This window comes from Dunckerocampus dactyliophorus, chromosome 5, assembly GCF_027744805.1.
Source record: "Dunckerocampus dactyliophorus isolate RoL2022-P2 chromosome 5, RoL_Ddac_1.1, whole genome shotgun sequence".
Classification (NCBI taxonomy): domain Eukaryota; kingdom Metazoa; phylum Chordata; class Actinopteri; order Syngnathiformes; family Syngnathidae; genus Dunckerocampus; species Dunckerocampus dactyliophorus.
Window position 1 is genome coordinate 17,852,124 of NC_072823.1, and position 16,300 is coordinate 17,868,423.

Sequence of the window (16,300 nt, forward strand, 5' to 3'; positions counted from 1 at the left end):
TGTATTATGCTGTATGATATACTTTAGAGTAGTCAGTGTACAGCTTGTATAGTAGTAATAAAGATTAACTATACCGAAAATGACACATCCATTGTTGCCGAAATAGCTGGCAACACAGGTGCTTATCAAGGTAATTGTGTGGCAGTTTTCCAACATGATAACAACCCCAAACACACCTCCAAGATGACAAGTGCCTTGTTGAGGAAGATGAAGGTGACAGTGAGCACCTGTTGGGCATATGCAAGCAGAAGGAGTGTAAAATGTCTAGCATCATGGAGGAACGGAAGAGGATTCCAGTAACACCCTGTGCAGCTCTGGTGACGTCCATGCCCAAGAGGATTAAACCAGGGCTAGATAACAATGGTACTAAATATTGACACCAAGGACACAATTTGCACATTCTCACTCTCAAGTGTACTCACTTGTGTTGTCGCCTATTTAGAGAATAATGGCTGTGTGCTGAGTCATTTTCAGTGGACAGTAAATCTATACTGCTGTACACTGACTACTCTAAAGTATCCAATTTTCATTTCTATGGTATTGTCCCTTGAGAAGATAGAATGGTTGCTGCTCACTTTTGTGAGATACTGTTCAGTCCCTGAAAATTAAAGCTGTAATTTTGGAATGGTAAATGACATATTTTTGTGACACCTCTTAAATTAAAGCTGAAAGTTTGCATTTCACCTCACTGTCCAAATACTTGTGGACATAACTGTATGCTTATTTTCTGTGCAGGAGTCACACACACTTAACGAGGTTCAATGTTGCTTCATTTGCTGTAAGAGTCCTTAAGGGCGCCGCTAATTCAACTATAAAGGCTGTGACAATTCAAAAAAAAAAATACAACGGCTTTTATTATTGCAAATCACTCTTGAGAAAAGAATAAACCCAAAACTGGAATGCTGTCAACTCCTCAACGCAGGCAGAATTTACAAAGACATAGAAAAAAATATGGCTGAATAAATTATCTTACCAAAACACAAAGGGGTTTCAGTACATAATACAGTCATGACAATACACAGTGGACTCAATGTGTGCAAAAATGTGATAGAGTGTTCTTCCACTTCCTCACCGTGAAAACAAGACGTTCCTTGAAGGGAGCAGCAGTGTTCCAAGGGTGGCTTTGACCTCCTCCATCTTCTAATGAACATAGCCATCTTCTGGCAAAGCGTCTACATTGTGGTCTCTTCCCATTCCAGCTCAATATCACCTGAAGACAAGCACAAGTACATGCAATGAGACAATATCATGAAGGAAGCAGCGTGTGTCTAAGTGTGCGTTACCTTCCATGGCATCCAGGGAGTCCATCTTCTCCAGAGCAGAGTAGCTGACAAACCAGATGGACTGACTGTTGCCTTTGTTGTTCAGTAGTTCTAATGTGCTCTGGTGCAAGAAGATGTACTGGGCCTGACACACACACACACACACACACACACACGCACACGCACACACGTTTCTGAAAATAGCTACCAACACTAGCAGTACATGCTGACTGGGCCAAACGCTAGCATATTTGAATGTATTATTACTAATTTTAATCCCTGAAGGGAAATTCAATTTCCACTTTGCTGTATATATTAACAGAAAGGCAAACTCAACAGTAGTCAGGAGGTAGACTCGTAGCTCTCCGACAAAGCGTTGCAATGTATTTTTGCATGCAACATACTGTATGTGTCATACCATAAATGTGATTTCCCCTCCATTCAGTTATTTATGATTACCGCCACTTAACGCAATGTAACTATAACATAATGACTCAAAATAAGCCATAAAGTCAAAACGTTGTGATGATGTAGTATTGTAAAATGGCATTGTATAATTTTCCATGTGCCCATGAAAAAAGAAATAATCTGTTCCAAACTGTTTCCATTGTAAAATCTTTCAGAGGGTTGACAGTATCAAAGTGAGTTAAACAATGTTAATTATAAGATGATAAAATGTGCCTGCATCCTTTACTTGCAAAACACTCATAAAGACTAAAGGCTGCTTGCTGGGCACATTTTGTGTACCTTCTGTTCTTCTTGTATTTATTTCTATATTATTTTATTCAAGTTAATGTCGCCGTATTGTACTGAGCAGCCTGGATAAACACACCTGTAATGATCGACCATGTGGTTAATTTTGGTAAGAGACCAAGCCAAAGGGGGCAGTGTTTCTCAGTTGCGATGGGGGGGGGGGTTACTGTTATGTCAGAAATGGGCTGTTTCATTCTTCTTACTTATTACTAGTGCTATTATTACTAATATTATTACCCTCACTATCATTATTTTTGTTAGTATTATGGCCTTTGTAGTTGCTTAAGTTGCTGACTTCTCAGCACTAGCAGGCAACGATGCTCTTGCAACAGTTGCTGCTGTGTCAGTCTGTGTGTTCCGCCCTCTTGTCTCTCCATGTCCATCCCCGGGTTCTGCAGCCAGGTTCTCCAATCAGATTCCACGACTAGATCCCTCCTATTCCGGCACCCGATGCTTATCTGGCTCATCCAGCACCAGACAAACTGGTGATGAAATATACCCAATCCCAGTAAATGTTCATGCAATTGTTGCTATTCTCTATCACTTTTTCTTTCTTCCCTCTTTGTCTGTCCCTTCTTAAACCGTGTACTGTTTACTGTAGTAATACAACTTGAACAGAAGGAGTATAACACAATCACCTGCTGTACAGCAAATATGGTAAAATGGACATACAGTCCCCCCGTAGTGTATGATGAAGCTGCCAAAAAGGAAAGGTTAAAAAAAATGGGCGATTACTTTAAAGACTAACTGCAACTTACTTTCAGGTGTACTCACCATTTTTCTTCTGTTATTATTGATGTTGAATTATTGTTGCTTTTGCCATATTGTACGAAACAGCCAGGACAGTGACATGTGTACTATGTTTGTTGTACACTACTGCAGTAAGTTCCATTTCCTGTACTACTACAAAAATGCCTCTTTAAAGATAATAATTTTCAGTTTTTATGTCAGAACTATTTTATCAATATATTTATTGCAGTTTATTATTTGCAGTTCAGCGCAGGTTTTTCTCTCTATGTGTAGCTAATAAGTTAACTACAATAATAGAAAGGCCTTAATGACTGTACAGACCTTTGACCATGTTCCTGATGGTCTCAAAGAATCAAGTCTACCAAATGCAGGCATGTGGAGCACCACAATGTAAAAAAAAGCAACGTGCCATGACAAAACAATAACCACAATGTAGTCATAATGTCCCTGCACACACTGAGACACACAAGTGATCCATAAGTAATGAGCGAGCAGAGTGATTTTAGGATAGCTTCGTGCTTTGTCAAGAGGGGGAATCCTTCTCATAACACACGTTTAATCCACTGCCACATCATCTTTGTCAGAAAGGAAATTTTCTAATAATTCCTCATGGGGAATGGGATCACAAGAGGGCATGGAGTGTAAAATAGGACAACTACACAGCCACTTGCTGATTTGTAAAGAAGATATTCTTTATGACACATTATTTTTTGTTGATTCTCCAGAAGTTCATGTTAATTGTAATCCATAGGTGATTTCAGTAGATCTGTACTAACCAGATTCTGTACCATGCACATCCTTTCGCTGCGCAGTTCAGCCACCAGACCGTAAACGTCCACAAAATCGTGATCTCTGATGTGCTGAATAAGATGGTCCAGAGCGATGAACACACCTGTTCTGCCCACACCGGCACTGAGGCAATACACACACACAATTACAATACAGCCTTTTGTGGTCACACACAATTTATAGAGATATAGCACCTGCAATGGACCGCTATGGTGGTGTTGTCATGCCGGTGCGCTCGGACCGCTCTGACAAACTTGATGAGGGTGCTGCAGGATTCTGGGACACCATGCTCAGGCCATGATGTGTAGTTGAAGTGGCGAACCAAAATGTAATGGCCATGCTGCAAAGAGAAACAAATATAGTTCAAGTATGGAACATTTCAGCTTTGTTGTACCAAATATGTAATGTTGCTGACAAAAGGTTCTAGTTTGTTCATCATTTGTTGGTCAGTTAGACAAAACTAACACATTTCCAAAAAACGTGTAAAGTGGTGGTGCAGTTTTGGTGCAAGTCAGGCTAAAGGTGCGAATGAAGGGAGACATTTATTTATACTTTTTGCTGTTACAGTCCACTTGCATTGGGGCTAAGTGATCAACCAACTGCAAAAAAAAAAACAAAAACAATTTGCATTTGGTCATGTATTACTTTCATGTGATTGTTACCTTTTCTATTTTCAGGGTTCTGACAGTCCAGTCAGGAAGGATTTCTTCTGATACTTTGGATATAAAGATGTCACCAAACACTGACATGGGTTTGTTGTCCTCAGGCCAGTATTTGTGACAGCGAATCTAGATGGGACATGCACACAAATATGCCTTTATTGTTGCACTCTCTGTCTTGTCTGTCTGACAACAGCACAGCATTATCACATCTCCAGTGACGCACTCTGCCTTTTTCGTGACACTGTGTGAGCATGGCAATGGTGCGACTTCCTGTTTCCCAAATCATCTTCCAAAAGTCAGCCACTGTGTTGGGTAGTGGACCCTGGGTTGCAATAAACTCATTGGGACACAGGTAACCCTATGAGAGACAAAATAGTCCATTAATTCACACTGATCCAGTTTTCTGACAGAATAAGAACATGACCAAGAAATGCCCTGGGAAAAAAAGTATATACAGTATATATATATATATACTGTATATATTTTTATTTTTTAGCAGCTGATACTTACTGCAACAAAGCTGGCGTTGATGTAGTCTGAACCTGCAGTTCCTGGTTCTGACAGCAATTTCACCCTATTGTTATTATCTACAATAGAGGAAGCATAGTGTGAGCCCTATCGATTAATCTAAGTTGTTTCACAACTAGAAATTGCAGTTCTTTCAAAAATAGTGTGCAAACGCTAGAACAGCAATGAAAGAAGTGAATTGAGAACAATATACTCCATCCATCCAATACATCTTCTTCCGCTTATGCAAGGTTGGGCCACTGGGGCAGCAGCAGAAGCACTTCCCTCTTCCCGGCTGCTTCGTCCAGCTCCTCCTGGATCCCGAGGTGTTCCCAGGCCAGTTGAAAGACATAGTCTCACCAACGTGCCATGGGTCTTCCCTAAGGCCTCCTACTGGTCGGACGTGCCCTGAACACCTCTCCAGGGAGGCGTCTGGGAGGCATCCTGACCAGATGCTCGATGCGGAGGAGCAGCGGCCCTACGCCGAATATCTCCTGAATAATAGTGCTTCTCACCCTAAATCTAAGGGAGAGCCCAGCCACCCTACAGAGAAAACGAATTTTGGCTGCTTGTACTCGCGATGTTGTCCTTTCAGTCACTACCCAGAGCTCATGACCGTAGGTGGGGGTATGAACGTAGATCGGCCAGTAAATTGAGAGCTTTGCCTTTCGGCTCAAGTCCCTCTTCATCACAACAGACCAATACAGAGTCTGCATCACGAGAGATGTTGCACCAATCTGCCTGTCGATCATGCATTCTATGCTTCCCTCTGTCGTGAACAAGACCCCGAGATACTTAAACTCCTCCCCTTGTGGCTGGATCTCATCCCCAACCTGGAGATGTTACTCCACCCGAGAACCATGGACTTGGACTTGGAGGTGCTGATTGTCATCCCAGCCACTTCACACTCGGCTGCGAGTTGAAGGTCATGGCCCGGTGAAGCCAGCAGAACCACATCATCTGCAAAAAGCAAAGACCAAATCCTGCAGCCACCAATAAATTACTTTTTCAAAATGCTTTTTGTCTCACTCCCTTTTCTTGCTTTTGCATATTGTAGCTCTACTTATAACCTCATTAAGATCCAAATGTGCAAAATGCAAATTCTAGTAATTTTTCAACTGGTCTTAAGATTTTGATCAAGAGTATATATTACGGGTATGGTGTGCTGCTGGCCTCTACTCGAGATCTAGTGGACTGGTGGAAGAAGACCTCATCAATCCCACAGACTCGTCTTCCAATGAGGAAGCAGTGCTGAGGACTCCACGTTGAGCTGTCCTATCTCTGGGGCTGAGGTTGCTGAGGTGGTTGCCTTGGTGGCAAGGCCCTGGGGGTGAATGTGATCCGCCGGAGTTCCTTATAGCCCTGGGTGCTGTGTGGACATCAGGGGCGGTGCCTCTGGATTGGAAGACCGGGGTGGTGGTCCCCAGAGGGTGTGTTCCAACTATCGTGGGATCACGCTTCTCAGCCTTCCCAGTAAGGTCTATTCAGCAGTTCTGGAGAGGAGGATCTGCCAGATAGTTGAATTTCGCATTCAGGCAGTGTGGTTTTCATCCTTGTGGAACTGTGGACCAGCTCTACACTCTTGGCAGGGACATTGAGGGTGCAAGCAAGTTTGCCCAACCAGTCTACAAGTGTTTTGTGGAGTTGGAGAAGGCATTCAATCATGGAATATGGAACAATGGTCCACTTGTCCGCCTCTCTTGGAACATGGTCGAAGCTCTACCGAAGGTGGTAGTTGAAACTCCTTTTGACAGGTGACAGGCCCCATGGGTGCAGGCCCCTCCAGGCCTGGCTCCTGGCGGTGACCCGCATCCGGGCAAGGGAAAAAACTGTTTGTCATAGATGACCCTACCAGGGGCATAAAAGCCCCTGACAACTTAGCACCTAGGATCATCGGGACACGCAAACTCCTCCACCACGATAAGGTGGTGGCTCAGGAAGGAGAACAATATACTGTAGCTCAGGGGTCACCAACCTCGATCGCGATTCGAGCTTTGGGAATTTGCCGGTCGATTGCAAGAATATTAGAAAAAAAATATTTTACTACATCAGTGCCTCCCCTCCTGGAGAATGACCAACAGGCACGCGGTTTGACCATTGAACACGCCCGGACGCCTTGCCGCCCTCCAGGCACACAACCCGCAAGCTCCAGCCAGGAGCTCAGTCCCTCAGCTGCGGCGAGGTGGCTTGTTAAAGCTGAATGTTGTAACACATTGACCACGCCCCTCTATCATCAACCATCGCTTGCCCACAACACTGAGTCAACAAGCCAAATAGAGTTGTAGTTTGCTCATAAAGCATAAAGCCGACACCACAAGCCGATCCACAAAAGTAGGGGTGCCCAAAGTGAGACCCAGGGGCCATCTGCGGCCTATGGCTCATTTGTCATTGCATCACTGCAGAAACAAATTAAAATAAAAAAATGGCAAAAATGTATCTATGTATCTATGATGTATCTATATTAATATATTAATATATTATATTGTATCTATATTAATTTCAATATACAGTTATATTGTGAAAATATTTTTTGTATATATATATATATATATATATATACATATACTGTATATATATATATATATATATATATATATATATATATATATATATATATAAATATATGCCAGGATCCTGGTTGGGTGGTGGTAGATCTTGTGCAGATTCACGGCCGAGACCAGAGATCTTGGGCTCAAAAAGCTTCGTGACCACTGCTGTAGCTGGTTATTATACTGTATCACAACATATTCTGGCAATAACTTGTAATTCTGCCCTTGAGTCGGTAGGAAGGTATAGGATAGGTATGACATCAGAGTAATCTGATTTTATGCTGTAAGGAGATGCCACAGTGTCACTGTTTTTTTTGTCATTCTTGCAGAAAAAGTTACAACATTTCGGACCTGTCTAAGTGCTTGAGCCTATCCCAAACAATCTGTAAATGTGGTTATTTGTACACTAATTTCTAGAATGACATGCAGAAATAGTAAAGGAAACATATTTTTCACATAGCAACATTAGTTTGAACACATAAGAATGATTGTCTCTCAGCATCTGCATTCACGCAATTATGAAGGAAGACTATATGATTGTCACACTCCGCGTCACTCTATAAAATGTCCTTTAGTACACATTGTGCCTTGATACAATTGTGTCCTTGTGTACTATGTCTGTTAACAAACAGTGAGTGAGTGTCGTCACAGAACTATAATATCACGTTCTAATACAGCATGCACTCCTATTGTGACTGTCATATTTACTCACAAGGTTTTATATTGGGGAAACGGTTCTTAGATTTATTCCAGGGTAGGTCAGCATCAGTGGTGGCCAGGTCCTGAAGCAGTTTGGGGAGCTCCTGAGGAGATAGATATGTTGCTGCATATTTGAGTCACTTAAAAAATAAAACAACTTAGCAAAGGGTCAGATTTGCAAGTTTGCTTACAGAAAATTCCTCCTGGAATTTCGCATTGTCATTACTGCACAGATCCTCCACGTGTTGGAGGAAGGACTTCTTGTTGATGGGCCTGACACAGGAAAATAATGAAGAATGGACTGCAAATGTGCTCACATTCATGACAAAATATTAGATTTCATCAAATCTAATGAAGTGTATGTGTAACAATATAATACCAAGCAGCACTAAACATTAACATTGTATTTCGCAGCCCCTGTCAGCATATTATTTATACATATTTATACATAATTTATGCTGGATGACTTACTTGAGTGATTTCCTGTAGCTGAGGAGTCTGGACCAAAATAGACAACAGTTAGCAGAAAAAATAAAAATCACAATCTCAGTTCCTGTTTCTGCATATGAGCACAGCAAACACAATCATAAAAGAGTTATTTGGATTGTCAAGGAGCTTTAATCAATACTATGTATACGTGTGTGTGTGTGTGTGTGTGTGTGTGTGTGCGTGTGCGTGTGTGTGTGTGCCTGTGTGTGGATTGGAGTAATTTGAAGAGGTTAATCCACTTGACCTGGTGTTTCTTTGCAATTCTGAAACTATGCAACTGATAAGGTGTCCCTCTTCCTGCCCTCTAAAACCATTTAGCCTTTCAAGCAGGCTGGAGATAGCGATTGCAAAAACAAATGAAAAAAGGTGCCTCTCGGTGGCGTGCAATGCCAATGTATTAGCTAGCAATAGTGTTGTGCACTATTATGGACAAACAAACGTGGAATACAGCATGCACATAAATGGCATTAAAACTTACTGGATGACATATATCTCCTTTCGTCTAAAGAAGAAGGAAGAATACCTGTTGGAAGAAAAGTGCTCATTAAGACACAAACGGACCTAATTATCTTCCAAATTCAATGTGATTATATGAATGCAAAGTTGTTTTAGCCATTTTGTTTCAAGTGGCTTGCGTAAGTGTGTTATATCTGTGTCCGAGGAGAGATGACGGAATGACTGTGGCCACAGGAGAAGCAACATTTCAAACAAAGGCATGCACTGTATAAGACAGGAGCAGCTTAGGGCACATATTAATATGCAATGACCTAAAATATTTGCTCTCAAAAAGAATGATATAAAAGGAGTGGATAACTCTTTTACCAGGAGCATATAGCTGAATGTATGAACTGCATATTAAGGAGTGGCGCCTTAAATATTTAATGAATCAGCCATATATTCTCCAAAGTAATAATGCTACACACATTTAAGTGCAAAAGACAGCTAAAAAGGTACTGAAGTGCTTTTATTTACAGGTTTGATTTTAGTTCTTCATATGAACGGCAGTTTTTACACCTATAGGAGTCTCCCTATTTTTGGGTTCTTTTAATTTGGTCGTGTGGGTGATGGTATTGGCTAAAACAAGGAACAGATGACACATTTTATTTTTACTGGCTGGTCTTCTACTGCAAATTATGAAAAGGGAAATAAAGCACATAAGATGGATGGATAAATCACATTTTTCTTAAGATAAGCAGCCATGATCTTTACTAAAACTGTTTCTTGTTTTTCACCAGCTGGAAAACGTAATTCCACAAAGAAATAAATCAATCAACTAAATTTAGAGATTGATGCAATATACGTGTATACATATATATTAGGTCTGTCAAAAATAACGCGTTAACGCCCATGATTAATCTGAAAAGTTTAACGTGTTATAAAAATAATAACGAAATGTAATTATATCACTAAGTTTGACCACAACGTCACCTCATAGTCCTGTTGGGCAATGCAGCCAGCAACGATGAATGAAGAGAAAGGGTCTGCTCGACGCGAAATTTCAAATTAAAATAGCTAATGGAAGCCTGGATAAAACCAAATTTGTGTGTACATATTGCAGTGATGAATTGCCTCTTCATCGAAGCACAAAAGTACCACCCTAGCAATTGGGGTTTCAAGATTCTTTTTCATAACGATTCGATTCGTACCATTCATGGTTGCTGATACAATTCAAGAACGATTTTGGTTCATTTAGAATGATACCATCAGAAACAATTCAGTAACTTTAAATTGATTGAGTAACTTTTTAGCCAAAACTTCAACCAGTGTGACTGTGAAATAAATACCTGGATACTGGACAGTGCAGGCGAAGTTTCCGAGATTCACGTTGTTTTTTTGTAAGTAAATCAGGTATCAATGATTAATAATCCTGACACACTTAAGAATAAATTATCAATGAGTTTAAAAAATGTGTTAAAAATGCAATACAAAATCATGATTAATTATTTACTTTAAATAGTGCAATCCGAACCTGCACTTTGCACCCTAAGGTGCGAGACACTGCAAATTCTTCAGCAAATGAATGTGGTATGGTATCTTCAATTAGGTGTTGAAACTTTCTCACTCGTACGGGCCGATGGCAGCAGGGGCTTTTTTGTGCTGATAATCCTCCTGATCAGAGCAGCCATTTGAAAGAACGGAGCTGTAATGTGCAAGCAATGCAAGTAATGTGGCTTCCTTTTGCCGCTGAGAGGGTCGGGATGAGTCCTCCATCTTGATGACACGCTTAACAGAGACACTGAACAAGGTACCGTGGTGTGGTGGGTTTATGATAATAAGTTTTGATAATGATGAGACCAAACCGGGACTGCAAACAGATACTTTGCATGTGAAAAGTAATGGCAGATGGCGTGCAACACTGTAAAGAAACGTGGTAATGCAAAAGAAGAATAAGAATAAGAATAGAATTAAAAAACAGAGTGTAAATGTGTGACAAAACGAATTAACGGTCAACAAAAATTACGGCTTCCCAGCCTTTCCTCTCTTCTGCGTCCTCCCCGGCACAACCAAGTGCGTGCCATTTATTGCTTACGTGCACGTAAGCGTATGTTTTGACCTGGACACGGATGGATGATGACGTCACTAAGCGTCACTGCTACTGGACCGTAAATTACCAGGTATACAAACGTCCTTACTTTTCATATTGTCCTCAGAAATGTATCTTAAAAAGAGTTTCAAATAATGACAGATGAGTTAAATGTGAATACTAAATGCACTGAATTAACTGACCAAAAGAAAAATCAGAGAATCAACTGTATTTCACAGGTCAACTACATCTCCCATGACCACCACATACCTGGAGGACGATGACGTCACAGACAGACTGAATTTCTTTTTCGTCTTTATCGAGTCATTATTATTAAAAGTGTTTAAAAAACACACATCCATATAAAGCTTGCCGTGCTTTAATCCAATGCTTTATTTCTTAGTATCGATTCAATCGATTACCATTTTGAACAATTTTAGACCGATATATGCCGTCCACAATGGAAACTTACTAAACACTCGATGTAGTTGGATCGTAGAAATATAAATCGATGCATCAATGTAGTGAATAAATCGTTACGCCCCTAGTTAGCAAGGATGCTAATAACATGGCATCAAGCCATGGCCATCAAGCTACACTGGCAGAGGGCACCTGGCTCGGACTTATCAACAAAAAGACAACTAGGACATACAGTGGAACTGGCGTCACAAGAATTCACAAACTGTATGGAAATGAAACGACAACAAAGTTGGACCAGCTGGCCAAAGCTATGTTTGTTGCACTGGAGACCACTGGACAGCAGTGAATAGTAGGGATGAGCCGGATACTCGTTTTAGAATATACAAACAAACATACAGAGTTCAGAGTCTCTGCAAGCTGTTTGCCAATGATGAGACAACAGGAAACACGGCAGTTCGGCATGAAGGAGATTGCTTGACAATGGTCTACAGTAAATCAGGACGCAGAACACAAAGGGCGGGTTCTCCCTTAGCCAATCAGGACGCAGAACACAATGCGCGTTCATATGCTGTAAAAAAAAACAAAACACAAAAAAACAGTAACATTGCACTAAAACAACCCGCAAAGTCAGTGAGTAAGCGAGTCTGCGAAAGGTGAACCATGATGGAGTGAGGGAACACTGTAGTGTATTTCTCCTGTTTTGCTTTCACCTCCTATTTGGTCCCAAATGCTGATACTATGTGGGAATGCATAAAGGTAAGATTTGGTGACCTTATAGTCATAGTTTTACACAATACATAATAAATACTGTAAGATACATTAGATAAATGGTTATTATGTGCGGATGTTTTGCTGATGTTTTGAAAATCTTTCCCGGTGACGAGCTACAGTGCTGCTAATGATAGCAGCGCTAATGCTATTTAGATCCATTCTCGTCTTCAGTCGTGGTCACATTGACACAAGCCCCCACATAGCTGTCCTCTGCAATGCCTGCCGGTAACCAGCAGCTTGTAACCCACATTTTAGTTCACAATTCAAAGCGAAAAATCAGCCGAGAGACGGTTCACATCTAAAAAACACTCGATAGTTGGAACGCTGGTATGCCAAAGTACTACTGTATAAATGACAATGAAAAATACCGTTAGTGCACCAATACCTTCTCAAGTTTCACTGGCAGTACTCAGTGACAACTCGACTCACAGCGACAGTAGATACAAATAACTTTTAAACTTTATTGTTGCAAGAGCCATCTACCAGGGCTTTGAAGCTAAATTTACAATTAAAAACAGCAATTTATTTGTGCATCCCTGCTCAATATTTGTTCCCGCTTGTGGCTCCACATCCACCACTGTGTTTCGTCTAACTACAGTGTGGACCGAGGGTCAAACAGGAGGTGCGGATGTTAATTGAGTGTAAAAAAAATAGTGCCGTGAAGGGAAAGTTTTGTTAAAGCGTTGTTGATGTGTTAACTTTGACAGCCCTAATATATGCATATACTACATATATGTATATATATATATATATATATATATATATATATATATATATATATATATATATATATATATATATATATATATATATATATATATACAGTCAAACCTGTCTTAGCGGCCACCTTTATAGAAGGGCCACCTGCCTATAGCAGCCACTGAAAAATCCCCCCCAGCAAATTTACATGTTATAGACCCTGTGTATAGCAATCACCTGTCCAACGCAGCCAGCAGCCACCCATTTTGTCTCCCTTGGTCAATATCTGACCTGCATATAGCAGCCAAATTACCAACTCAAGTAGAAGCTTGCTATTTCCTGGTCAAACATGTAACTTTAAGAGCATTTGCACCAAAACATTACCGCAAAGTAGGCTGGGAACAGGACGTGCTCCCAGCAACGCTACAATAAAAAAAAAACATATGCTAGCATGCATGCGGCAGCGGGAGCAAAACTCAAGTTCGGTTGTACTTAACTGAAGTATTTTATCAGTTATCAGTTATTATTAAGCCTCTAGCTTCCTTTTAGTAAGTAAAAACCTTGGCTATGATTGCACTACATTGTCATGTAGACCTACAAAGTACACTTGGAAGAACAAGAGGTGAATAAATGTATTGCAACTGATGTGAAACTGATGAGGGGTCGGATTAAATAAGCTTTGCTTCTTCCTACTCATTTTTGGACATGCAAAATTGTGAATTGTACTGTGTGATGTGCTACTGTTTGACTCATGCATGTTCAGGATTAAAACCATGAACCATGATAATAACAAGCCTAGTAGTGCTGTACAACTTTTATCAGCAGTCTGCAGTGCCATCTACTGGTCAACATTATTATTATTATTTTTTTCCCTTTTTTCCTCTACTGGTCAACATTCAAACTGGATGACAACCTGTCTATAGAGGCCACCTGTCTATAGCGGCCACTTTTGCAGACTCCCTTTAGTGGCCGCTATAGACAAGTTTGACTGTATATATATATATATATATATATATATATATATATATATATATATATACACACTAGGTCCCCAACTTACGAACATCCGACTAGCGAACATTCGCGGATACGAACACAAGCCGACTGGTCTATATTTTCATGTATTTTGCCTTATAACTCCATATTTATACTGTTACATGCTTGACCAGTAGAGGGCACTGTGACACTGCTAATGGGACCAACAGGAGGTTGGTCGAGGACCAGGAAGAGGAGACAGGAAGGCTAAGAGTTGTATGATACAACCCGGACAGAGCGTGTGATTAATAGGCCTGCTTAATTCTACACCACCCACAGAACACTACCTCTTTTAGAAGAGTCTAACGACGATGACGATTTGTCCTTTTTTTCAATATCTCCTTCTCCACCACCCCAACGACGTATGCTCGACCACTCCTCTTCAAAGGTAAATAACATTTATCATTACGTATTATTATATCATTTTTACTATTGTTTTTTTCATTATTTTGTCCTCGTTTAATATTACTACTGCATCCAAACTCATATTTACATACATACGCATATGCTGTATATGTATACACGTACAGTGCATGTAGTACCTATATCATTGGTAATATTACCTTTTCCCTTACTTAAGAACAATTCGACTTAAGAACGGTCGTCTGGAACCAATTGTGTTCGTAAGTTGGGGACCTAGTGTATATATATACACATTTGAGGAAAAAAATACATTTATCAGCAAGGATGGCTGCAGACAGCATGTCTCTAGAGAAGAAAGGAGAAAATATCAAGTCATAACGTTGCTGCGTTGTTTCGAAGCTGCTGCTTCTATTTTTGCACAAACTCTTCAACACAAGATGATTTAGTGCCGACAGGAGCATACATCATGTTGGCAGCAGCAAAAACATTGTCTGTCTGTTGCATTCAAATTTAAAATCATATCTGGGGCAGCCACATAAAATCACATAATGTGCACCCTGCTCCAGCTTTCCAAAGTGTTAAACATAATCTTATGAACTGTACCAACCGGTTAAGTTTTTCTTGTTTCAGTTCCAAATCTGCCACAGCAATCAGCTGATCCAGTTTACACTTGGTCTCGATGATCTCTGCTTGTCTGGGAGAATACGTTCCACCCTCCTTCTTGCGCTGGTGGAACCTGACAAACATGTCAACACATTGCAAGCAGTAATTATTATTCCTGTTATTCCAGAGTATATTCTCTTCTGTGATAACAGAATTCTCATATACTGCACATTTCATTCAACGCCAAATCCTGGAATATTTGGTTCACGTTCTGCTATGACAAAATAAAAATATTTATAACATCACTCTTGTCTTACTCCACAATGTGCCTCCTGGTACATACCTCCTCTGTTACTCATAAATGAATTGAAGAATTCACAGAGATGTTTCACCCATCCAGAGTGCTTTGAGTCATTCCTGAGTGTTTTGTAAATGTGTGAACAAAGTGTTTCCATCTTACCTGACAGATACACAGATGATGACAATCAGTAGCACTGCCAAAAAAAAGGAGAGGAGTACACCCAGAATGATCTGCTCATCTCTGGTCAACAGTCCATAAACTATGGAGAGAAAAAGGGCAGACAAAATGACCAGGAGATAATTTATGGTGTATTAATGTTGAATATAAACATACCTGCAGTTTTAATATGGTCAGAGTATTCAGAGTCAGTGTACTGGCCAATGATGTTAGTCGCTCTGAACTTAAACCTGTTGAATATACAGTATATACACAAACAGTACTTTATATGTTTGAAAATATAGTGTAGCCATTTACATGAAGATGGTGTTGAAGTGATGGTGCACTCACACATAAACAGTGTTAGCCTTTAGAGGTCCATTACACAAAGTGTCAGTGTCGTTCTCCTGCATACACTCATCATGTACCCCTATCACATACGTAGTGTGATTGTGTCTTGGAAGAAGATGCTTGCCCCCAGACACACTGCGTGCGTCCCTCATGTCCCCTGAGCATGGTGGGTTGCGGAAGCCCTGGTCAGTAACATATGGGGCGGGATGGCCAAAGAATGCATTCCTCCAGTTAGTTAGGTTTGAAGTGTCCTTCACTATGACATGATGGCAGGAAAAAAGGCACATTGTGTCAAATGTGTGCTGACACTAAAAGCTTGACATTTTTCAAATTGTATGTGTTAGTCAAACTCAAGAGAGACTTCAGCTCTAAGTGAGCAACGTCAATATTTTTCAAGAGTCATACCCCCTGACTCAGCCACGATGACCTGAATTTTTGCGATTGGTCCATTTTCGTCACTATAGAAACACGCAGGCATTCGAATGGTGATACTCCTGTGGGTAACCATGGCAACACCTCTATGGCCGAGCACTGCCAGGGGTCTTTGGGTGGGCTTGGCCGGGGCTGCAGCACACAAAATTCATAACAGTGACGTACACACACATTAAAATATGCAC

At 40.6% G+C, this 16,300-nt stretch overlaps 1 protein-coding gene across 1 annotated transcript in view; it reads right to left on the reverse strand.

Moving 5' to 3' along the window:
- Positions 1–725: 725 nt before the first annotated feature.
- ptprq (protein tyrosine phosphatase receptor type Q) overlaps positions 726–16,300 on the reverse strand; it is a 34,111-nt gene continuing 18,536 nt past the window's right edge. The window contains exons 31-46 of the mRNA XM_054775815.1: positions 16,089–16,247; positions 15,684–15,939; positions 15,510–15,583; positions 15,336–15,435; positions 14,880–15,008; positions 8,939–8,983; positions 8,443–8,469; positions 8,163–8,244; positions 7,985–8,075; positions 4,727–4,803; positions 4,440–4,574; positions 4,217–4,342; positions 3,749–3,894; positions 3,542–3,677; positions 1,284–1,407; positions 726–1,210 (exon numbers count right to left, since the gene is read on the reverse strand). Coding sequence (XP_054631790.1) covers positions 1,173–1,210; positions 1,284–1,407; positions 3,542–3,677; positions 3,749–3,894; positions 4,217–4,342; positions 4,440–4,574; positions 4,727–4,803; positions 7,985–8,075; positions 8,163–8,244; positions 8,443–8,469; positions 8,939–8,983; positions 14,880–15,008; positions 15,336–15,435; positions 15,510–15,583; positions 15,684–15,939; positions 16,089–16,247 — 1,745 coding nt within the window. The 3' untranslated portion in view covers positions 726–1,172. The remainder of the gene's footprint in view (positions 1,211–1,283; positions 1,408–3,541; positions 3,678–3,748; positions 3,895–4,216; positions 4,343–4,439; positions 4,575–4,726; positions 4,804–7,984; positions 8,076–8,162; positions 8,245–8,442; positions 8,470–8,938; positions 8,984–14,879; positions 15,009–15,335; positions 15,436–15,509; positions 15,584–15,683; positions 15,940–16,088; positions 16,248–16,300) is intronic.